The 24569-nt window shown below is 32.3% G+C and overlaps 2 protein-coding genes across 3 annotated transcripts; one reads left to right on the top strand and one right to left on the bottom strand.

The window, feature by feature from the left end:
* Positions 1–345: 345 nt before the first annotated feature.
* LOC127735196 (uncharacterized) lies at positions 346–19476 on the bottom strand. Of its 2 annotated transcripts, XM_052245320.1 has the most exons (11): positions 19265–19476; positions 16642–16722; positions 10082–10206; positions 8141–8319; positions 7661–7714; positions 6797–6947; positions 6324–6439; positions 5497–5587; positions 4459–4968; positions 4051–4160; positions 346–1349 (listed from the first exon to the last, which is right to left on the bottom strand). In XM_052245320.1, the coding sequence occupies exons 1-11, from the start codon at positions 19279–19281 to the stop codon at positions 1323–1325; spliced, it is 1461 nt and encodes a 486-aa protein (XP_052101280.1). In that variant the 5' UTR covers positions 19282–19476; the 3' UTR covers positions 346–1322. The 2 variants fall into 2 exon arrangements, with proteins under 2 accessions (XP_052101280.1, XP_052101281.1); XM_052245321.1 differs by lacking the exon at positions 16642–16722 and having other exon boundaries at positions 19265–19475.
* A 2092-nt stretch (positions 19477–21568) lies between these two features.
* On the top strand, positions 21569–24293 carry LOC127735192 (transcription intermediary factor 1-alpha-like). Its single transcript, XM_052245315.1, has one exon. The coding sequence runs from the start codon at positions 21790–21792 to the stop codon at positions 23815–23817; it is 2028 nt and encodes a 675-aa protein (XP_052101275.1). The 5' UTR covers positions 21569–21789; the 3' UTR covers positions 23818–24293.
* Positions 24294–24569: the final 276 nt, after the last annotated feature.

The raw sequence follows: 24569 nt of genomic DNA, 5'->3' as shown, positions 1-24569 counted from the left end.
ATAGATTCCTTTTTGCTAGTTTCGTCTGTTTATTTTGAGGTTTTTTAAGTTTTCAGTGTTGATTGCTGTTAAAACATGCGTATGGCACGCCATAACTACTTTTATTACTTAATCCTAGATTATCGAACTAAATCTAGGATTTTCCCATTCACACAGGCGCACTACTTGTGATTTATCTTGTTTTAGAAGGGTTTTATATTGTCCTATGGCCTTTCCAACACTTTGTTTTCCCTACTTCCGTATTAATAAAAGAGGAAATGTCTTTTTATATTTGTGGTCAGAATTTTGTCGGTCTACATTATAGTTTATTTCTATAAACCGTTAAAAAAAACACACACACACACGAACGATTCTTAATTTTTATATATAAAATCTAAGATATTTACTAATATAACTTACATATAATAAAAAAAATTTTAACAATAATTTCAACAATGAAATATAATAAAACAAAGGACTATTGTCAGTTGAGACAGTTGAGGACGTTCCTAGAAAATAGCAGCAGTAAAAGTAAACATCTATTCCTTACATGGAATACAAATTTTAAAGACTTGCGACTCTTATTAATTAACGTTTCACAGTTTGGAACCTTTTCTCATTAATTATCCAGAAAATGTATTCAAAATACAATAATTGCGACTGCATGAATGCATGCTGGAATTAAGATTGACTTTCGGGGGAGGGAGGGGTACTATATATATTACAAAAATTAATTAACTGTATATATATTGTATGTCATGTTAATAAGGTAATAAAATATTCATACTGGAATTCTCGAAAGTCGTTTGATTATTAAATATTTATCTAACATATTTATATCAAATATGTTATATTTAAAGCAGTAGAATTATGCTTTGTTATAAAAAATAAATGCATTAAAAATGAAAAAAATAACAATGATATACAATTAATGGTATGAAATAATTGATGAAATGCACAGATGATATTTCTGAACTTTAAGTCATATTAACTTTCAAACGACACGATTACGGGAGTTATGATATATGTATTGAAAAAGTTTATGTTTATTACTAATCAAACTGGAAAGACCATATCACACGTAACTGTCAGACTAAGATATCTTTTAAATGTGTCTATGACACAATGACATTATTATTCTAGTGCAATCTTAAACGCAACGTTTGAAACAGCTTGGATGTTTAATTAACCATCCAAGAATCAATTTAAAAAAAGAGCCATACTAAAAACGTTAATGCGCAAAACATTGATTGACAGGAAGATGATGCAGGATATTGTAAAGCATGTGTGCATTAATCTATTTGTCCGTAATTAAATTCCAGACTCCTTTATTATTTGTATGGCTACAGGTCTGTCAATGGAACACCCTCCTACAATAAAAAAATGTGTGTTAAAATAACAAAAATTTGAAAGCATTCACATATACAATTCATTATCTTTACTTGCACTACATATTATGGTTTCATTTGCACTAGCTATATATTGTAGTTTCATTTATTCTCGTTGGTATCAATTTTCGAGATTAGACAAATACATAACCCCATACATGCTGTTTATTTTATTTCGTGGTTTTATCATTTGCTCCAATCAATGTCACTAAACTTGTATTTCATGGAGTTTAGTGGACAGAAACCCAATTTAAAATAAGGAGATGTGGAGTGAGTACCACAACTATCCACTCAAAGTTCAAATGAAGTCGATGTAAGATATGATAGGCAACAACAATGAGAAAAACGCATACCGTATATAAAAATAAGGAGATGAGGTATGATTGCCAATGAGACAACTATCCACCAAAGTTTAAATAAAGTGGATGTAAGCAATTATAGGCTACCGTACGGCCTTTAACAATGAGAAAAACCCATACCGTATAGTCGGCTATAAAAGGCCCCGACATGAAAAATATGAAAAAATTCAATTGAGAAACTAACGGCCTAATTTATAAAAAATAATTTACGAAAAACAAATATGACAGACATGAAACAACGACAACCACAGAACTACAGACTCCTGACTTGGGACAGGCATATAAAGAATGCGTATAGTCGGCTATACAAATCAGTTGAAAAGGGCTTAACTCATTAGATCGATACAAAGCAGAAACACATCTAACAAACCGGACGTAGCAGGGTATTTTTACATCCCTAACAACAAAAAATGAGAGTACTCGAAGTTACTGACAGCTAGTTCAAAGCCAATCATGTATCTGAGACTAAAATATCAATCAGTACACATCCAATATCCAATGGATTATATGGTATATTTGTGTAAAGACGTCACTTACAGTCAGAGAAAAATATGACCTTGTGCAATGCCAAAATATAGGCAAGGACAGATTGTAGAACCGTGAATGTGCATTTGTGCATAACAATAATATTTAGTATGGTTTTACTGATAACAAAATCAACATTTTTATCAATAAAAAACAATATTCAAAGATCTAATTGCAGTGTAGAACTGCTAACCTTTTAGAAGAAGTTTATTTAAAGGATTAATAAGCCTACCCGGATCGTATCTAAATTTCCGGGCTCGGTTAACAACATGATCGTAAAAATTAGGATGTGCTATTCCCTTTGAAATAAGTTTTCTAAAGGTACAGCCGAACTTCAAAACTAAATCTTTGCATCTTACTAAATCCATAAAAATTGGCATCCGACGAATATTTATGAATCCAAAGTTAAGTAACTGGCAACCTTGCGGTATGAGGTCTCATTAAAATGACCTGTGATCTTTAAAAATATTTTCAAATCTATTATGTGGATTGTCGTTGCTAAGGGGTTACTCTACTAGAGCCCAATCTCCTTATATGTCGTTCCTTGTGAATATAAGTTTTTTTATTTATTAGCAAAATCTTTTAATTGATTACAATTTACTCTTGCATTAAAACTACTAAATTGCAAAAATAAAATATGGATCTCCTTCCTAACAAGAGATCAAAATCATGTCAATTGCATTATTTCTTTTGTGGGGATGTTAGTCATTAAATTTTAGGAGGGCTTTGAAAGACTGTATTGGTAATTGTTCCGAAGGATTTATTTTCTATTCGTTAATCTAAATTATGAATTGTAATTTAATATAAACCACACCCTCTAACTGACTATTGGTACTGCAGATGAAATAGTTCACAACGATCAAAATCTGCACGATTGCAAAATCCAATGTATTGCAACTACCGTGAATCGGAACAGTATACATAAACCTGCTGTACACGAAGAAAAAAATAACAATTGTTTTGAATGGCAATCGGGAACACTATTCCTATTGTGTTTGCCATAGTGACAGCTGGTAATATGGTATACAGACATACAATTCTGATTTAAGCGCGCATGACTAGTGACAAGTGTTTCTGTAAGAAAAGCTCGATACGCTCGAGACCTATAGTTTGTGAACTCAAAAGAAGTAAAAACGTTTGGAACACAAGAACCAAAAAGGCCTAAACAGAATATCAAAAAATCCGCCTAAAACGTACTGTCTGCAATCTCAGTTTTTGGACACGGGCATAATTTCTTTTTGAATGTATCCGTTAAATCAAGGCAGTACCAACGCACTCATTACTAGGTAAGAGGAAGACATGGGAACTGATAGACAACCAGCGGTTGCATCGACATATGATAGTAATATAAACATTCTAATGTTGTGCTGTTATACCACTGTTCCAGATTAGGGGTCTGATTGGGCACCCGCTAACATGTTTAACCCCGCAACATTCTGTATGTGCATGTCTGTCCCAAGTCAGGATCCTGTAATTCAGTGGTTGTCGTTTGTTACTGTATATCATATTTGTTTTCCGTTCATTTACATAAATCAGACTGCTAGTTTTCTTGTTTGAATTGTTTTACATTTGTCATGACAGAGCTTTTATATAGCTTGCTATGGAGTATGGGTTTTGTTCATTGTCGAAGGCCGTGCGGTGACCTATAGTTGTTAACTTGTACATCATTTGGTCTCTGGTGTAAAATTGTCTCATTGGACCATCATACCACATTATTGTGTTGCAAGTAGCTGAAAAAGTAAACTACCTACAAATTACCACAATGATAAAATGGTGTACATTGAAAAAAAAATACTTACAGCACTTCTGTATGTTCGAGTTCCCTGGTATTCTGCCATTACTGGGAGATTTCTCTTCACCACTTCTTCATCACTCTCGAATGAACCATTTACACAGCCTGAATCATTTTCTGTAATTATGTTATAAAATAATACTGAATGATATAAGACCGCTTTGGTAATTCTTTGTCTTATTCGTTGATAGAAATATTCTATTGCTGATTTGAACCATCGTGATAAAATATTACTTCACAGTTACCAGTAGTCTGCAAATTTAGAGATATTTTTTTAATGATATTTATTTTTGTAGGTTTAAAAATGAAAAAAAAAGTTTTGACATAATCTTTTAAAATTTTACCAACCAAAAAAAATCAACCAAACATAAACCAAATCATATATACTGTTTCGAAAGAAACATTTGTAATTTACCTTGTAGTTTTGTATTGTCCAGATCACTGAGTTTATTTGATGGCGTGCGAGACACGCTTGGTCCGCCTGGTTGTGTCTCAGTCGGCGGTTTACTATTTTCTAGCATTGCAATAGCCCTTTTAATGGCCTCTCCTTTTGAACTTTTTGTACTCTTAGATCTATGAATAAGGTTTTTAGTGTCGATATCACTTTCAAAACTAATTCTTGAGCCAACCTGACTACTTGTCCGTTTAACCTCTAAAGAAGGACTTTTCACATGACAAACATTTTTATAAATTGCTCTATTTTCACCGGATTCATTCCTTCTTAGCTTATTTGAGTTATTCTCTATAACCGCATAAGAAACATGGCTGTCTTTGCTTTCGCGATTTGGAACAGGTGGGGTTGTCATAGAAACAATATGACTGTCAGTTTTGATAGTTGAAACGAATTTTGGAGATTGTCCACTATGTCCACTATGAGTTACTGATGCTTCACTAGGAACATGACCATTACTTATAGTTGAGGAATCTGTAAGAAATAACAACAGTGTAAAGTCACATGACATTGGATACAATTCTTCCTAATGAAACCAAAAAATCAAAGTTAATAAAAGGTTAGAAAACTATCTAGGGACCGTGCAAGACCCTCATGGGTAGTCAAGGTCGTCGTAAAAAAAAAACCTCGTCGTCGTAGGGAAGAAATAATATCGGGTTTTTTTTATTCGATGGATAATGTGTGTAATTATTGTGTAAATTATGCATATGATATTCATATTATTAATATTCATATAAATCTGAACTAAAAACAATTATCATGGTAGACTATGGTGCATTTGTTACAAAATAAATCGATTCATTTTCATTACAGACATCATATGCATTATTCAATAATCATATGGTGCCCCGAAAGAGTAACTATATCATGATCCACTAGTGGTTTCCATCGTGTCAAATGATAATGGCAAGTAAAAATTTGGTGACAAGAGAGGCTTGTGGCTGCGACAATTGGAACATATCCGTGGTCATTCATGTTATCCCCAACATATCATATACTAACCTAGATCATCTGTCCCTCTTGTGTGTACTATAATATCATTTTCATACAGAGATCCTGACCCTAACTGTTTCCGCAGTGTCTCTATTTCTTTCTTTGAAAAAAAACCAAAATAAAAATTTAACAACAGCAAAAGAATACCCCAAAAGACTTAAAACCTGAAAAATACACGAAAGTACAATTACAGAGACCTGTCATCACCAGAACAATTGCCATCCGATATATTCTATATTTCATAGTTGCTTTCATTTTTATACTTATGCACAATTTTTAATAATATACTGTTAAAATTACGAAATGCAAATGGTATTAATGTAAAATGAATAATCGAGTTAGTAAAAGCGCATACTAGCATTCTTAATTTTTTTCAAGTATTTACCGTATTCCATGCATGTTTCTTCTTTTAATTCGGCGTCTTTGAAAGATACATCAATCCACGTTTTCGTTAATCTAACAGTTTGAAGAAAAAACTTCAGACTGTCAAAAAAGCCAAAGGCACACTACAACTCATTATAAAGTAAACTATCGCCTAGTAATTCGAATTCGGTCGAAAAAAAAAACGGAAATAACAAAAGTTCTATTACAATTTGGGGATTTGGTATTGAATTCCTCATTAGAATGCTTAAGATAAATAAATCCCGGTTTGTATTTTGACTTTTGTTATCTAGATCTCTTCTTTCATTTGGAGTTTTAGGATTTTTATTTCTTTATAGTAAAGACCTAATCAAGGCAAGTCTGATATTTGGTCATATCCAGCCACTAATGTCCAAGCGGTATAAATTTGTGGAGTGCAGGTATTACTGATATGGTGTGCATGGCATGACTGTTACCTGTTGCTTCTGTACTGTATTAGCAAGCTCTCTTGAACGTTCTTCTGCTTTAGACTTGGCCTTGCTTAAATAATGCACTTCTAAATCCATCTTTTCAGAATAGTCTTCTTTTAATACTACAATGAAAATTTAAGAACATTTACATGGTATAATATTGTTTAGCTTATCAAACTTTTAATTCATCTAAAAAAACAGCTTCATTTAACCGAAATCCAAGTATAACAGTTATCTTAGTTGTTTTCCATCTAAGTGCATATTTTTTTGCAAAGTGTTCTTTTCAACTCCCTAAAATGTCTGATATCTAAGAAAAGGTACCTACCATCTTTTCACATATATTTTAAGAAACTAGCTTTTTTTAACCGAAGTCAAGCTTAACGTTTATCTTACTTGCTTTCTATATAAGTGCGCAGTTTTTACAAAGTGTTCTTTTGAATTTCATCAAATAGCTGATATATAAGAAAGGTACCACCTACCACTACAGGCTTTTGGTATACGCAATAACCTTAGTGCTACTATATAAGTAATGGCTTCTATAGCTATATGAAAGCACAAGGTTTTCTCCCAAAATATTGTGAACAACACTTCAATAGCAGCAAGGTTAAATACTGTAAAGCCATCTATCAGCTGAAAAAAAAAGATGATCATATCTTTAATCTGTATATACAGTATAAAAATAAAGAGATGTGGTAAGATTGCCAATGAGACAACTATCCATTAAAGTTTAAATGACATGGAGGTATGCAATTATAGGTCACCGTACGATCTTTAACTATGAGAAAAACCCATACCGTATAGTCAGCTACAAAAGGCCCCGACATGAAAACCGTGTGAAACAATACACTCTGTTTCTATCATAATAGCGACAAAGGTTAAAATACCTTAAATCCTTTTTACAGACAATATGTTTAATGATGCTTTAGTTGCACTTGGAAAATACAATATGCTTAATGATGCTTTAGTTGCACTTGGAAAAATAATTGTCTGGGATTAATTCAAAAGAAAATCTTTTGTCGTTACGAAATGATTCCTATATGACATCTTTGTGTTTTGTCTGTATCTTGTCTTGTTATATATGAATAAAAGACGCTGGGAGGTATACTTCAATGAGATTGTAAACCGATTTAAATGCTCATTCAACTACTTATTCTCCATGCATATGTATCGATTTAATTTTCATTCAAATGCATAAGACCCTCCCCCTTTAAATATCAATCAGTTGACTGATAAAATGTACATAGCAGAACAAATATCAAAAAGTTCTGTACTGCATTTGTTTTTTTACATTTCTCGTGCTTTAATGACAAAAAGGGTAAACATACATATATATATTAGTATACCTGTATAAAATCTTTACACATTTTTGTACAGCCCGTTACTAGGCGGAGTAATAACTGAAAAAAACAGGAGAAATTTACAATTATAATCAATCAAATTGGGAAAACAAGCCATGTCAAAAGCCATGCTTTAATTTTTCTTTGAAAGAAAACAAAAATGTTTTGAAATGCGTTAAGAATAGAATTCTTATGAGCTTTAGGAGACATAAAAAACCCTCTGTTTTGAAGATTAAATTGAAAAAAAAATCGTTAAATAACTTGTCTTTCATGATATTATATACATATACATCATTAACTCGACCACTGCTCAGAATAAGGTAATGACAAAATAATGCGGATGGTTCCACAGACTACAGTTCGAATAAACCTTATAGTTTCATAGGCTATTGATATTTAATATTTAAATCAGTTCCAACTGATAACGACTAAGCATAATGACGAAGAAGAGGATGCATGTATTATGTTTGTAGTAACAATTCTTACCTCTATAAAGAAGATCAATGCTATAACTAAACTTATGTAATGTGAGAAACAGTATGCAGCTCCAAGAGATGTATCAAAATTACATGTACGACAACCTCCTCCTGGATCAATATCATTCTGTGCTGTTGTATTTGAACTTTGACTACTCAGATAGTCTATTGACTTGCTTTCCAAAGGATCTGAAACAAAAATAATCTCAAAAGGTATACTACATTTTACATGAAAGTTTCAATATGCAAAAATTGTGGCAGAAATAACAAGATATTGAATGTATGAATGGATTGAAAATCATGTATTGTGTAAGTGCCACTTTAGACAGCTGTGGCGTTCCTTAGAAAATTGTTAAATGCTAGTATGTTACTTATAAGGAAGTAAAAAATGTGATAAACATTATTTTTCCGTGTGTAGTAAGTATACAGAATGAAAGTTTGCTTATGGTTTAGGCAAACCAAAAAATCCGGAATAGCTTTACCAGCTTTGTAAATATAAATCGTCCTGAGTATACATGAACCATTGACCGCCAAGCAAACAGATGGAATTTCATATATATCTAATATTGGTTTCAAGGGCCACCTAACAAACAAACTTAAATTTATTGTAGATTGAGATGAAGAACAGCAACAAAAGCGTTGTTCCTTTGCTTTTTGGATTTTTCTGCCGTGCATGTACTGATTTTGTGTCATGGATGGAAACCCCATATCCTCTCTTTTCTATTATACTTTATCAATAGATCGGCTAAAACATACATAGCAATTACAAACAATCCTAAATTATCCATTTATTCAATTGAAATTTACATGAAATATTAATTGCGAGGTTTAGATGATAACTAAGCCGGACCCCTGTTGTGATTTATCGTACACTCGGGTCGGAGCTTTGGAGGGAATGGCTGACCAGTTTAGAAGATAACAACATTAAAGATACTTCCGAGAAACGTAATTATCTACTTTGTTTATATTTGTGATATCATCTATCTCGAAATGTTGTTCGTCGGTCATCTTAGGTAATATGTGATTTTCTAAAAATTGTATTATTACTTGTACTTTGTTGGACTATGATATCATTTTATCAATTTGAACTTTAAGAAAAGATATTTAGAGCAAATTAGAAAATCTATCAATATAGGACTATATAGATAAACTTCATCACGGCAACAATAGTGGATTTGTGCTTCATTGCGTGATCGTATACAAATACTAGATACTAAATACATTAAAAGGAGATTACAAGTCTTTGTATTCACGATATTTGCAAGATTCTCACCACCCCCTTCGTGATGACTTTTTTTCGCTCGTATGTTTGATTTTGGATGAGTTAACTTTGATCATTCTTATTATAATGTCACAACAGACATGCGTATACATGGTAAATAAAGTTAGATCAAAAGCTGTTTTTAATGCAAGTTCTACGAAGACAGTTTTTACTAACAATTTGGATGTCCACAAGTTAACTGAGTGAGGAACTACATTATATTACCCATAGACCTGTATCTTTAGCCTTGTATCTTTTAAATGATCAACTGATCCCAGAACGAAGTCACAACAGGTTACACAAAAAATGCCTATTAAACGTGTATTGATGAAACTACTAGCATGGAAGCAGCAAAATTAAAATTACCGTTCTCTTGAAATTACTGTTTTACTGGCAAAAGAGACTAATCTTTTTGCACCATATATAATTGTTTGCTGATCTATCAAATTCAATAATTTGACTAGAAATGGAACTCTTGTAACTGTTAACATGACTTTTATCAATACTGGCCGGTATACCGTATCAAACTCCCACAATTCAAGTGATATAATATACATGAGGGATGCAGATATGAACTGCATCAAGATCTTGCAATAAATTATTCAATAAGCTCCATCTCAGAAAAAGGTTAAAACTGTTTGTTTAAGCCATTGATGTTTCTTGTTTTTTCAAAGATATCACAATTCTTACCTTGTAAAACTTCTGCTCTAATCATTAACTCTACAGTTATGAAAAATATGTCAACAACTGTCAGCGCTATAATGGTACACTCAACATATAATCCTCTTATAAATGTCTTCAGGGATCGACAACACCTGTGGGGGCAAAGGAAACCACTTAAATACATACAATTGTTACTATGTGTGGGGTATGCTAATTATTGTTTGAAATTCGTCTAAATATGCAGGAACTATACAATACACAAGTTATATATAAAAACATTTCCTGTTTAAAAGTCTTGAAAATGAAATGTTAGATGTGTTACATGATAGATTCGGAAAACATATAAAAAGTACAAATTTTAAATTCAAATTTGAATTCGATTAATTATCATTTCAAGCAGTATGTTCTAAACATATATATCAAAATAAAATGAAATTCAAATATCTTTCAACAATGCAATAGATTACCCTAAATTTATTCAATGAAGTAATAAGTTTCAGTGGTATATACTGTACTTAAACTGGCGTTTGTGCTTTTTACCTGCAACACAAAATGGCATTTGCGCTCCAAACATGATGGACATTTGCGCCCCAAACATGATGGATATTTGCGCCCCAAACATTATGGACATTTGCGCTCCAAACATGGTGGACATTTGCGCTCCAAACATGATGGACATTTGCGCTCCAAACATGATGGACATTTGCGCCCCAAACATGATGGTCATTTGCGCTCCAAACATGATGGACATTTGCACCCCAAACATGATGGACATTTGCGCTCCAACTATGATGGACATTTGGGCTCCAAACATGATAGAAATTTGCGCTTTGGAGGTTCATTCATTTCACTGAATCTATTAAAATAAAACTTCTTCACTGTTTTACTTAATAACAACCATTAGTGTTTCGAGACTTGTAAAGGTAAACAAAAGTATCTCTGTTACGGTGGATTTTTTTACCGATTCAATCAGACACTGAAAATCGAGGATTTGTCTTGGAGAAGTACAGACAAGAAATTCAAACGTCGAACAAAAAGTTACAGCAGATAGTAGAAATTTGCCGATTATGTAATTGAAAATTATTTCACTTGCTCACCCCTATTCCCGCAATTGCTATGGACGAAGAAGCCATCAGAGTATAAACGTACAATCAATGGTACGGACACTTTTCTTTGCCATTACAACGAACAGCTATATTAAACTCGCCAAGCAATTTTCCGGCTTCTTCATTAAAACTATTTTAAAACAGCAATCCATCAACTACATTAAGATTAGGTACACTGACGAACCTACCGTGACAACAGTGAAAACAGAAAGTTGGCCTATTTGTTTGAAAAGTGAAAAAAAAATTAAAATCTGGACAGTTGACTATATATATATTTACAAAGTACATTCAAGGGTTAGGATTTGCATACTAAGCTAGAACTGATTGGTGGTTTCTTTTACCTTTAAAATACCAAGGGTGCTTTATAGTCACGTTTATGTTTCAGAATGGTTGAGATTAAAAGGAATTTAATAATTTTTTACAAAAATGGCTAACTCCACCAAGTGTAACCTGTCGGTCCAACGCGTGGATAGAGCTGCTTTCCAGAGTGGAAAAAAATGTCCATCTAGAAATCAGATTTATAAACCATATCATTATACAAATTATTATTAAAAAAAGCTTTACAGGTCTCAAATAACTCTATTGCAAATATTTTTTTTATAAATAAACGAACATATAGTTTTATATAGTAAGGAAAACCATTGAGAATAACGTTCCAGTTGAACGCCAACGCAGACATACTGAATATAGACAACGAGTCGAGAAACACCAATATTATACACAATGTAAGAAGGGATCAAATTGGCATCACGAAAGGAAAAATACCATCTGGAGCGGCAATTTCTTTTTTTGGTTAGTTTTAGAGTAGAGTTTTCATTTTCTGTAAATCAATTTTATCCCCAACTGTAGTCTAAAATCAACTGAGCAAGTTATACTGTTTTCTTATTCTTAAATAAATTAGAATCACATTAAATCATAACTGGCTCAATTCTGGCAACATTGAATTATTATTAACCCAATTCTGGCCGCGTTTCAAAACTGGCAACATCGAATTATAACCGGCCTAATTCTGTAACATTTAATTATAATGCTCGTCTGGTAACATTAGAATGGAATCATTGTGTATGTAACCTTTTATCTTAACAATTTTAAAGAACACATCTTATCATATAAAAATTAGGAGATGTGGTATGATTGCCAATGAGACAACTATCCACCAAAGTTCAATTGAAGTGGATGTAAGGAATTATAGGCAACCGTACGGCCTTCAACAATGAGAAAAACCCATACCGAATAATCGGCTCTAAAAGGTCCCGACATGAAAAATATGAAACTGGCAATTCAATTGAGAAAATAAACGGCCTTATTTATAACAAAACAGTTAACGAATAACAAATATGACAACCAACGACAACCAGGCTCCTGACTTGGGACAGGCACATAAAGAACGTGGCATAGTTGGCTTTAAAATGTATTCTGTTGAAAATTAACAGATTAACATTAAAAGACATTTGTCAATTTAGTAGCACTTTGACTCGACTACAATATAGCATGCAGAAGACATTTTTTTCTAGTGAATTTTTTACATGCATTGCTATCTTACACGAAGTCAAGATTAAATGATTACATCTTTAAGCTTTACTTTATGTCGTTGATTTTATAAAAACTCCCGAACAACTTCTTTGTTATTGATTTAAGTTCATTGACTTGTAGAAAGCAATAAATAAGTCACATGGTAGAAGATTCCGAACAAACCAAGTTAAAAAGGGGGCATAAAAAAGAACAGAATCGAGGAAACAAAAACATACCAATCAATGGTACGAATTCGAACGTAAACACGAAAAAAAAAGATTTGGACTATACGAAAGACCATCAAAATCGAAAATGAAAAGAGGGGTGTCATAAATTTCCATCAACTGTCCTATGGATTAGGAGACGGCATTGGTACATGTATTCCATACATATACTTATTTACACCGACACTATATGGCCAAGGATACAATTCAAAACCTGTTCGTCATCAACTCATGTATAAAAGATGTCATTTTATCTGTATGTGGTTTATCACCATGTAAAAACTAGGTCTATTCACCTACGTAGATGATTAACACCGTATGACTGAACTTTTAGGGATAATGCATAGCATGGTTAAAATCGAAATATTCGAGTTAGATTCGTCATATATGAATCAATGTGTAATCCTTCTGCTTGTTTTCTCAAAAAAGTAGCTGGGGTACTTATATGAAATAAGCTACATGTCACTTAAAGATTATTTTGGGACTAAAACTACCATATCTATTTTAAAGTCTGAAATGTCTCAAAATTTTAATTCAGATAACAAATTATAAAAATAAATTGTTTCTTACGTCCAGAGTATATCCTTACTGCATTTGTGTTGAATTGATTAATGTTGATATGGTTCACAAGAAAGTACGCAATTTTTAATTGAAACCTCAATGTATCATAGAACGAACGTCCCAGATGTAATACAGGTACTATCGATTTAATAAAAAATCATTACTTTCTTCTTAAATGTCATTCTGTGGATCAAAGCAAATTGTAAACGAATTAGATTTCTTAAACATTAATTTACGCAATGTCATCGCAGATTAAGTCTGAGTTCAATTTCATAGTTTGAAATTCAAAAGCATGTATTATTACAGTTTGCCAGCTAGAGGCATATATGGTGGTACTATATATATATCTGAGTTCGCAATATGATAATTTGTTCAATTTTACACTGTATGAACATGTTTTTGCTCCTTCAAAAATTAATCTGGAAATTGTAAGTTACTAGAATAAATTATTTATTTAGATCTAGCGCCCATCCCTTAGAATTAACCTCTCTTAAAAAAGAAAGATTATAATAGAAAATATATTGAATATAAATTTTCTATAGTAACAAATGTTAACGTTTTTACAATGTATATTCCCTGTTTCAACACTGGCATACCGAAAATATTTACAAAGTCTAAAATCTATTCCTTAAAAAATAAGACTTAAATATCATGTAAATATAATAACTATAACATATTTCCTTCCTGAGACGATTCTCCTTTCATACTTTTAAAGACGTTCATGAACTGTAATCGTATTGTTGCTGTTATGCTAATTCCCTGAGTGAATTATTTATCTTGTATCTATCTATACTAATACATGTATCAGTACAATTGAATTAACCTCTACCTCACACCCGAAGATTTTGTCATAACTATGTGACCATGTTTTGCCTACAGCGAGTCCGAGAACATTCTGACCAAGTACAAATGATTAAGATAAAGATATTTTTATTCCAATTAAAGGGCCCAGGTTGAGCTAAGTAGTTTATAACAATGATTTTTTTTTTACAATTGAGAGAAACACATAATTTTATGAATATGGATATAATCACCTTATTTTGTGCATTTAAGCCTCAGCCAGACCAGAGTATAAGTATATGTATAAAAAAGCATTAATAAAACAGATAATATAAATATTAACAGGCAAATATTCTTAATGGGTTGCATATAAGCATATCTATTTTGATCGTGTTCGTTGAAAACATTTATTAATAAAAGTTCCAATAATTTTCAATACCTCTAGGTTTTCTTAAATAAAAAGCTCATTTTATCTAATATCAAAGTGATGAAGCCATTATGTAGAAAAAAGCGTACCCTAAAATACCCTTATCAACAGAACGGGATTATTTTTTTCTAAATTCCTCATCAGTTGTGCCAATTACTGTGTATTTCGTTTAAGAGTTGAATGTTATCCATCTTTACGCGTGCGATGAACACTCGTATAACACCAAACTATTGAAAGCATTTTACTAGTAAGATAAAACGTTTTGCTTTTAACACCAAAAAGGGTTGTCAATTGAAAAAAGATATTACATGCATTCATGTGAAAATAAATGTAATTGAAATGTTTTTTCCGATTTAAACGTTAAATGTATAAATACTCTTATAGTCTCGAGAAATAAGTTTATTCAAAGTTCGTTTAAAGCTAACAACAGTTAAAACCAAGGACGTATATTAGATTATACGTCCTTGGTTAAAACAAATTCTTGAAGACTGGTCTCTCCTGCAGTCAAATATTCTCCTTACTTGATGGGTACTCCATCATTTTTACTTTTCTTCCAATTTCGTATTTTGTCCTTTTGTTTTTTTTTTACCATAATTTATTTATAATTCATCTTTTTTTTTTGTAGATCCTAACAATGTTTTTTCTTTGACGATATAATTAAACATACAAAAGGTGTAAAACGGCAAAGACGGTTATCTGTCAACATGATTGTTATTGCCACTATAATATTACCATATGTCAGGTAACAGATAAAAGACAACAACGTGATAATGGCCTTGTGACCACATTCCAGTATTACAGGTGTAAACTGCCAAATTAATATACATTTCTAAATCGTTGGTAATGAATATTGCATGAGAATATTTGCTTATCTGGAATGAAAATTGTGAATATTTCCCTTGAGAATTAGTATTCAAATGAATGTGTTTATAGCAAAATCACAGAGCACCTTGCTCAGTAAACACGTGTAAGCTAATCATCTATATTCAGATGTCAAAAAAGGGTTTGGGTGACAAGGGGGCTGCTCATTTCTTAAAATCCCGCTTTTTTGTAATCTTTCTCCCACTACCCACCTTTTTTTTTCCTTTTTTGTCCCAGATCCCACTTTTTAACCCCGTATATCCGACATCACCACTTTTTACCCCTATATCCCACATCCTTGAAGCGTGTCCTCCCTCAGATGTACAATTGCTTAGAAGCGTCTCAATCATTCAGTTTGTGTACATGTATCTAAACTTTGTTCATCTAATTTTGTTCGCACTTTTAACTTCTGTTGTCAAAGATAGATATGTTCACTCATACCAAACATTTGCATGAGAACATGCCGGTTCTAATTACTTCATTACATATTCTGTTTATGAATATATACTAGTCATCTTGAATAAACAATAGATAGATTAACACGACACCAGACAAACATTTAAAACAATCAATCAATTTGTAATGGTAACGTAAGTATTTCCACAGGAGAGTTGACCATTAATGGACCTTTTTTCATCGACGCCTTATTCATAATTAAAAACTTTATTGTAGCCAAAAGGTCAGTTGTCTCTTCTTTCCAGACAGCTTTATCGTATAACTGTTGTATTGAACGTGTTGATGCGGTATTTTTGTACCGTTATTCCCTTATGAATGCTTCACGTTGAAATATATTTAGTTTACAATATATATACGAGCACGAGTATATTTGTTATACACATTAAAGCATATATATCAACTTCTTTACATTGTTACTATTGCACAAATTATCCTTTACATAATTATGTCCACACATATTAGATATGTATAATTTGCATAACTGTTTTTTATCAGCTATTTTATATTAAAATACATCCGAAGCATTTTCGGATATAAATGTTTAGTGTTAATTGCAGTCTAAAGGCACATTTTCAGTCTCGTGTTATTGTAGACTTTGCAAAGCTTCATCCTTATCAAAGCTCCATTACCCATATTATATGTAGGCCTATACCGTTGTACCTTTGAATGGTTTCCTCAAAGAATAAATATATTATTTTTTCTTGAAGATCTGTTCCATAAGATGGTATGCTACTTGAAACTCTGAATTGAATACAGTCATATAAGTAAATTTTAAATAAAACTCGTAAAAGACACTCCTTCTTATAATTATTCATTTCTATTTTCTTATATTTTTGCAATATGAATATGGAAAATTCATAACTCGTTATTTTCATTGACTAACTAAAAAACAACATAAAAAATGTAATGGTCATTGGAAGAAAAATTATTTTTGTCCATAATTCATCCACGTATCTGCTAAATGTCCTCAAGATAGTGGATAGTAAGTTAAAAAAAAATCTGTTTCTCCGACTTAAATTATAGACTAGCGACAGTGAACGGCATATTGCATCACCGTCAGCATTTTTCACACATCAAACAAGCATTTGAGGCATGGAACTCCTTTCTAATTCCTTTTATTCTTTAATATTTCACTTATTTTCACTTATTTAATGTGTTCTTGTTCTTATCCATACACTATTACAACTACAACATGCGGTACAGTGTAGTTTATATATGCTGCCCCTCTACATTCTTCAGCATGTGGGTTTCATTGTAGTACATGACCCCAAACAAGCCATGAAAGGCTGATAGACGTTAGAGCAACCTCGGACTATCTACTAACCAAAGTGAGAGTTCAGAATGAGAGTTGTTGATAACATCACAAGGGTGTGAATGAATGTGGACTTTGAGCTACTTTTTTGTTAATGATTATTTAATTTCTATCAATTACTGATATGGTGAGGTAAACGTGCCTTTTAGTGCATCACTCCCTACTTATATAACATCATTCTATTTACATTTTATTTAGAAACAAGTTATTATCTCGTATCTAGTAAGCTTTAAAAAGGTAAGTATGTTACTTCCCGAATTAGTAAACAATAGAATAAAGACTTTATTTCATATTTGTCTTTAATTTTCGTCATCTTTTATGTCCCAGAATGTTATTATTGTTAAAAAATATTGCTTTGTTATATAGATGTATTATCAAGAGTGCAAAAATAAAAGTACAAGAAACTGGTTATGAAGTCATATTGTTCGGCCTAAAATCCACAGGCACTTGTCTCATAAAAAAAATTTCCTATATACCTTTTGTTCTGAGACAAGTGCCTGTGCTAAAACCTTAATCACTAGGGTGAAAGGCATTTGGTCCGTATTCTGTTATCCCGGGGCCTTTTACAGATTTCTGTACTTGATGGGATTTGCATTTTGTTGAAGGCCGTACAGTGACCTGTACTTGTTCACATTTTCCCCTTGAGCCTTCAATAGATACATGTAGTTACATGTACCCTGAGTTACCCTGAACGGGCATTTCAACTCTCCAGAACTGTAAACGGGCATATCAATTCGGTAGAACTATAAACGGGTATATCAACTCGCTAGAAGTGTAAACGGGTATATCAACTCGCTAGAACTCTAAGCGTGCATATCAACTCGCTAGAACTATATAACTAGTATTGTGTTTTATCAAAGAACCTAATTGGCTTCCGGTTGGATTTCAGGAATGACTGAAGAAAACCACAATACAAGGTTTTTACAACAGTAATAAACAAAAAATAATTAAATCCATTATGTCCTTAATAATTAAACCTGTCAATAAATAGTTCGTGATGATAATGCCGGACATTCCGGTCATCAAATCATGTCAATTTTATAGTTGTAGGAACAAGGCCATGTTACCATTTTATGTATCTGAACAATAATTTGTATGATGTACAATGTAATTGATGGCTTTGTTGATATTGTTTTATGTTATGATCAGAAAATTGGCCAAGGGGTCGAAATAACGGAAAATCAAAAATCAAAATGTGTATCAAGTTATACAATAAATTAAATTTGTTATTTTCTGGAATTAGTTATTTTATAAATACGATTGATATCAAAATGGATTTTTCTATATTCGTATATAAGAGGATGTAGCTTTGATTTGTGTTTTAAGTTTTTTAACATTTATTGAAAATTCGAAATATTTACACAATCGTATGCTGACCTTTTTAAAAAAATATTTTAAGGATTTCACTTGTCTACAAGATTAACGAAAAAACAATGTATCAAACAAAGAATGTTGTCAAACTATGTACCAATCCATATCCTTGGTAAAACATTCAGCCTGTTCTTCATACCGATTTATTAAAATTTAAAGTAAAGTTTTGCTATCGTTTCATTGCCAGTTGTAGCTTTCCGAAATCATAATTTATTAAAACTTGCTTATTTCTTAACAGGCTGCATTGCGCAATAATTCACCCATAAAAAGTCCTGGTTTAAACCGAATTTAATAATATAATTGTCCAATTCCGTTGTCCTGATGACTTAAAATAAATTAAAACATATTTTCCTTCAACAATTTACAATCACTTTTATTTGTTGCGTAATTTCTATTAATTTAGACATATTATTGTTACTGCACCTAGTAAATTTATATTGATATATTATATATGTAGGCGTATGTAAAACCGACGATACAAACTTTAAGAAATGAAATATTTTTATTTAAAATTCCTGTAATCGCCTTCATTTACTAATGAAAATATCAATTTAAATCTTAAAAGACATTTTCTTAAGTTATGAAAATAGTAGAACTTACCTGTCCTGTTTCGCCATATTGATATTGACATCCCTTCAATTATCGACACTGATGACCTCTAACCTCTACCATCAAAATACCTGGCGAATATTGTGCATCAACGCCCAGGTTAATCAGTCAAATTTTATCTCTAATCTAACTCATATTTGCATCATACCATTGATATAATTTCACGTTAGAAATCTCTAATTATTTTTATTCAAATTTTTAGTTTTACCTGTACATCTAAAATCGATTTGTGTGAAACCATCTGCCTTCATATTTCAACAATAGTAATGTAATTTTATTGATTTTCGAAAGATTTTATGTAAAATCATGAATCGGACGTTTTAGGTTATTCAGTGGTATCCTTAAAAAGAATTGTTGCTTGGTGATATTATTAAAACGAAACAGTTCTGATTCTGAAATCGGTACGTAACCAGAGATGTATTTCGAAAGTTAGAAAATTAAGAAATTTACTTTTTTAACGATTAATGAACAATTAAATTATTTAAATAGACAAGAACGATCTTTATTCTAAATGCATAGTTTCTCTTTTATAAGTAATTATTGCAGATAAGACAGGTAATGATAAAAAAAATATGAATGAATAGACAAATTTTATAAAAGCTCAGCATAGCTCGTTAAGTATTTGTTTTGAAAAAAAATCAACCATGTCGACTCTCAATAATAAACTAATAAACTTCATTTTATTTCTGGAATACTCCTGGACTTTCCCTTTACGAAAGCATAAAGTAAGGCATGGAGATTCATTGGTTTTATACCCCCCCCCCCCCCCCCCCACCTCCCAATAAAAAAACCAAACTTGGATGAGAAATATCTAAATGACGTATCATAAAAGTTGTTTATAGAAAAAAAACTCATCATAGATACCATGATTAAAATTTTGTACGCCAGATGCGCGTTTCGTCTACACCAATGAAGCTCAGTTCATAAAAATAAAACATATATGATTTTTTATTATATATTAAAAAAATTATATAAATGATCATAAAAACAAAATATATATTCAAAATTTTTAATATATTTGGTCTTTATGAACATGTACATGATTTTTTTAATATATATTTTGTGTTAATGAACATAAATATTATTTTTGGAATATAAATTTTGTTTTTATGAACAAATATATGATTTTTTTTGTGAATATTGCAACGTTTGACACACCATAACAGAAGCCACAGAAAGAACCAATTGTACTGTATGGAAAAATTGAAATCATCACTGCGAATGTTTTACGAACGGCAACATAGCTTGGTTGAACGACACTAAATATCTGCGTCTCAGTTGACCACGGATATGTTCCATTTGTCGTATAAACATAATGACATCCTCTTTTCCTACTGTATGACAAATACCGAATTTGACTTATCGCTGAAGTTTAACTTATGGGCAACACAACAGGTGCCATGTCACTAAAGTGGAGAAGGAACTGTTTATTTTTCTGGAACACAGAAATCACCAAGTTTTAGTCTTTTGTGTACCGTTTTGTTGAGTGTTGTTTATCTATTTTTCTTTTGGTCGTGTTATTGTCTGTTTTTCGATGACTTTTTATTTTTACAGCCTCTTTCGTAACCTTTGCTTTACTTAACATATTGAATAGAGGAAAACATCAAGCCCAATTAAAAGCTTCCTTTATTGTCTTTTTATTGATTTCTTTAATGAACTAAGTATTATCATCACGAATGCCCGAAGACTGATGATATATTAATGTCATAAAAGGACTCCAGTCTAAAAGAACTTCAGTAGTAATGTCGGATTTCACGCGTTTATATAATTTTGCTCGGGGCTTTGTAACGTTGGAAAAGATTTGAGAGAACCATAATACATTTGACCCATAGTTATCAACGAAATCGTAATGTTTGACCTGCCAATATAGATTTAACCCGATGTTATCACGGTGATCTTCAAATCACGAAAAAGAAAAGAAATCTGGATCAAACAAAACCTCTCAAATCAAAATTAACATATGTTATCAGTTTTCAGTGTACAGATATTGTTTGTCAGATGAAGAGAAGAGGAACGTAGGGAGCGATAAATTCAATCACAAAATAAATAAATGAAAAAGAAAAGGAATAAAAGGAGACAAAGAAGAAATAATTTAACATGTCAAATGACAAAACAAAGTACAAATGCGTCCAACGGACACTTTTGAGGACTTAGGTATTATTTAAAAAAATCTATTGTTTTAATTATAAAATTATTTTTATACTAATGCCATTTAAATACTTGTTTAGAAATCTCTAACTTTAGATTCTTTTGTTAACGCTGTCTTCGGAACACCGACGTCCCGTAAAAAATGTGTTAGATTTCATTTTTATTTTAAGAGTGGGCTCCATGGTATTATAAATGATACAAAACATTAGAAAGGAAATATTGGTAACATTTAAGTATTGTTTGTGGCAAGTTTTATTATTGAAAATTAGCTTACGGATAATTTAGCCATGTAGGAAGGACTTTTATATTCTATAAGAAGTAATATTGCAATAATAATGAAAACGAGATATTTTTGGTGAAAAATAACAATGAGTAAATCAGAAAAGGGACGATCAAAAGTTGGTAAATCCAACTTAGATGATGCCGTCGTGAAGTGTCCGATTTGCTCCGACAAGTTTACAGATCCGAAGAGTCTACCATGTCTTCATACATTTTGTCAGAAATGCCTAGGAACATACATTGATCGGTATACACAGGACAACGATAACCCTAGACCAAATTCTTTCCCATGCCCACAATGTCGAGCAATCGCAATTCCGATCGATTCAACAGCAGCACCATCCATGTGGGCAGAACAATTACCGACAAATGGATTTATAATGAACGTCATGGAAATTATGTCTTTCGAGAACAAGGAGAAAACGTGCGAACCATGCCAAAAGCAGAATAAAGAAAGCGTCCGTGCTGATGTTTGGTGTAAGCATTGTCGAATTTGTTTGTGCAAGACGTGCATCAATTACCACAATGCGTTGTTTCTGGATCATGAAACTATGCCTGTAGACCAAGCTCTTCGCCAGCCAGCCATACTTACCGACGATGAACTTCGCTGTAGTCGCCATAATCAAAATATGGAGCTCTTCTGTTTGGATCACAACACTCTCGTTTGCTCTGTTTGTGTAGCACTGGAACATCGAAGATGCGTCCAAGTTCTTACAACTGAATTTTATGCGAAAGAGTTAAAGAATACTCGGGAGGTAGAAAAATTAGTGGAACAATTTAACGAGTGCTTATCTTCACTGGAAGAAATCGTAAACGAAAACATTAAACAACATCAGAACCTGAACAACAAAAAGGATGACATAAAAAAGAAAATGAAAACATTCAGAGGATCGATTACTGGGCATCTTGACAAACTGGAGGAAAATTTTAACCAACGCCTAACTAAAATACACAAAGAGGAGAAGGATAAGATTCAGTCAAGAATTCAAGACAGCAAAGTCACCCAATCAGCCATTGAACATTCTAGAAAGATGATTCAAGCGACAGCGAGTTATGGAAGTAATGCCCAGTTCGTTGCAACAGTTGCTAAAGCGCGTGAGAATTATTTAGATTTTAAACAAAAGGCGATGGAAAACTCGGCAAAGTTAGAAAGTATAGATATAAAATTTAGATTTAACCCAAAAGCTAGAGACATACCAGCAACTGTGATGGAATTAGGAGAGATAAAAATTTCCCATGGTAGGCCCGATGCCCCGAAGCCTATCGCCGAAATGAAGCCAATGATGGATAAACGCGCAGTTCTGATAAGAGATTTCCACATTCGGCTACCTTCAGATACAAACGACTGCGTTATTACTGGTGGAATTTATCTGCCTGATGGAAAAGTTATCTTGTGTGATTTCCACAACAAAACTATCAAAATGTTTAAGGATACAGGTATTTTCATATCGAAAGTACTTTTGACATCTGAACCGTTCGACATTTGTCAAGTCGATATGAATACTCTTGCATGTACTCTTCCAAACAATCGGGAAATTGCTCTGCTTAACATGACAGATGAAAGTCTGCTATTACAAAACGTAGTTTTTGTTGGAAAAGTATGCTATGGCGTTGACGAGATACGTGGCAATCTGGTTCTGCTGTTTCCTCTTGATAAACCCGTTCCATCAATGAGCGTCATAGAAGTAGATGGACATGTTTTGGATACAGTCCACAGGAGAAGTAGTGGTAAAGCTATGTTTGAAAATCGACCGTTCCATCTCGCTATCAACCAACGCACAGCTGAAATTGTTGTGACACAGAAAACCGTTGGTATCGGCGAAAAACGAGCTGTCGTTCTATATTCGGATTTGAACGTCCGTTTGTCGATTGAACATGACAGCATACGTTGGGCAAGAGGTGTCAGTATTGACAGCCAGGACAACATATATATATGTGGGCAAAATTCCTCGAATGTAATGAAAATGTCGTCTGACGGATCTGATGCGCGCGTGCTTCTAGATGCAACCGACGGACTAGAACATCCCGCTGCTATTCACCTATGTGGAGACAGATTTTTCCTGTCAGATGTTGGATACACAAATAGGAATGTAGTTAAAATTTATGAAATGGTTTAGAATTGAACTGATAGCAAGTGTCCTAGAAGCTACTTTTAACATTTTTGACTGAACACAAAACTTTAAAGACATTCTGAAATTTTCAAATTATTGGTGTACAAATTAATCCCAGGAAATGACCAGTCTCTAGGTTTATCCTATTTTTCTTTTAAGAATTCAAACGTTATAGTTCAACTAGTTTACAAACAAGAATTAAGTCATGGAATATCAGTCAAGTACGTTTATATTAATTTGAAATGCGATTTGTTTGTGTCAATATATTCCTTTTAAAAGAGTTTACATGTACAGAAACGGTATATTTATAGGTATTAAAATGCCAAAATACCATTTTAACTTAGTTGTAGTAGAAATGTTTTGCCAATTATTTATGTAGGAATTAGAAAAATATAATCAACTTTATAGCGTGGTTTACTTTTACATGTTGTTATGTTTGTTGTTTGCTACATGTTTATGTTATTAAATTACTCAGAAACGTACACAGAACTTTTAAAATAAACCCGTAAATCTTAATATGGTGTCGAAAAAAAATACGGTTAATCAGTCAAAAGAATGCAATTTCGGATATGTATGATTGAATTGAGGAAAACCTAAATTAGGCAGCAACACAAGAACACAAGAATGGACACATTAGGGTCACGTACATTATTCAACAAGGAACATGCACTCATACAATAAAGCAAGTCTTAAATTTATATTTCAGTTTAATAAAAGTAGGCTGCCATTCAGAAACATACCTTTATCCTAATCATTTC

This window comes from Mytilus californianus, unplaced genomic scaffold, assembly GCF_021869535.1.
Source record: "Mytilus californianus isolate M0D057914Y unplaced genomic scaffold, xbMytCali1.0.p SCAF_3, whole genome shotgun sequence".
NCBI classification, from domain to species: domain Eukaryota; kingdom Metazoa; phylum Mollusca; class Bivalvia; order Mytilida; family Mytilidae; genus Mytilus; species Mytilus californianus.
This window is presented reverse-complemented; position numbering and strand designations above follow the sequence as displayed.

What these genes read in the sequence shown, in the direction of transcription:
- LOC127735196 (XM_052245320.1), bottom strand. An exon ending in ATACAGTACAGAAGCAACAG is followed by an intron (nt 5,588 to 6,323) that starts GTAACAGTCATG and finishes TTTTTTTCAAAG; the next exon opens with AAAGAAATAGAGACACTGCG. An exon ending in AAGAGGGACAGATGATCTAG is followed by an intron (nt 4,969 to 5,496) that starts GTTAGTATATGA and finishes TATTTCTTACAG; the next exon opens with ATTCCTCAACTATAAGTAAT.
- LOC127735192 (XM_052245315.1), top strand. Translation starts at nt 21,790, where the DNA reads ATGAGTAAATCAGAAAAGGGACGATCAAAAGTTGGTAAATCCAACTTA.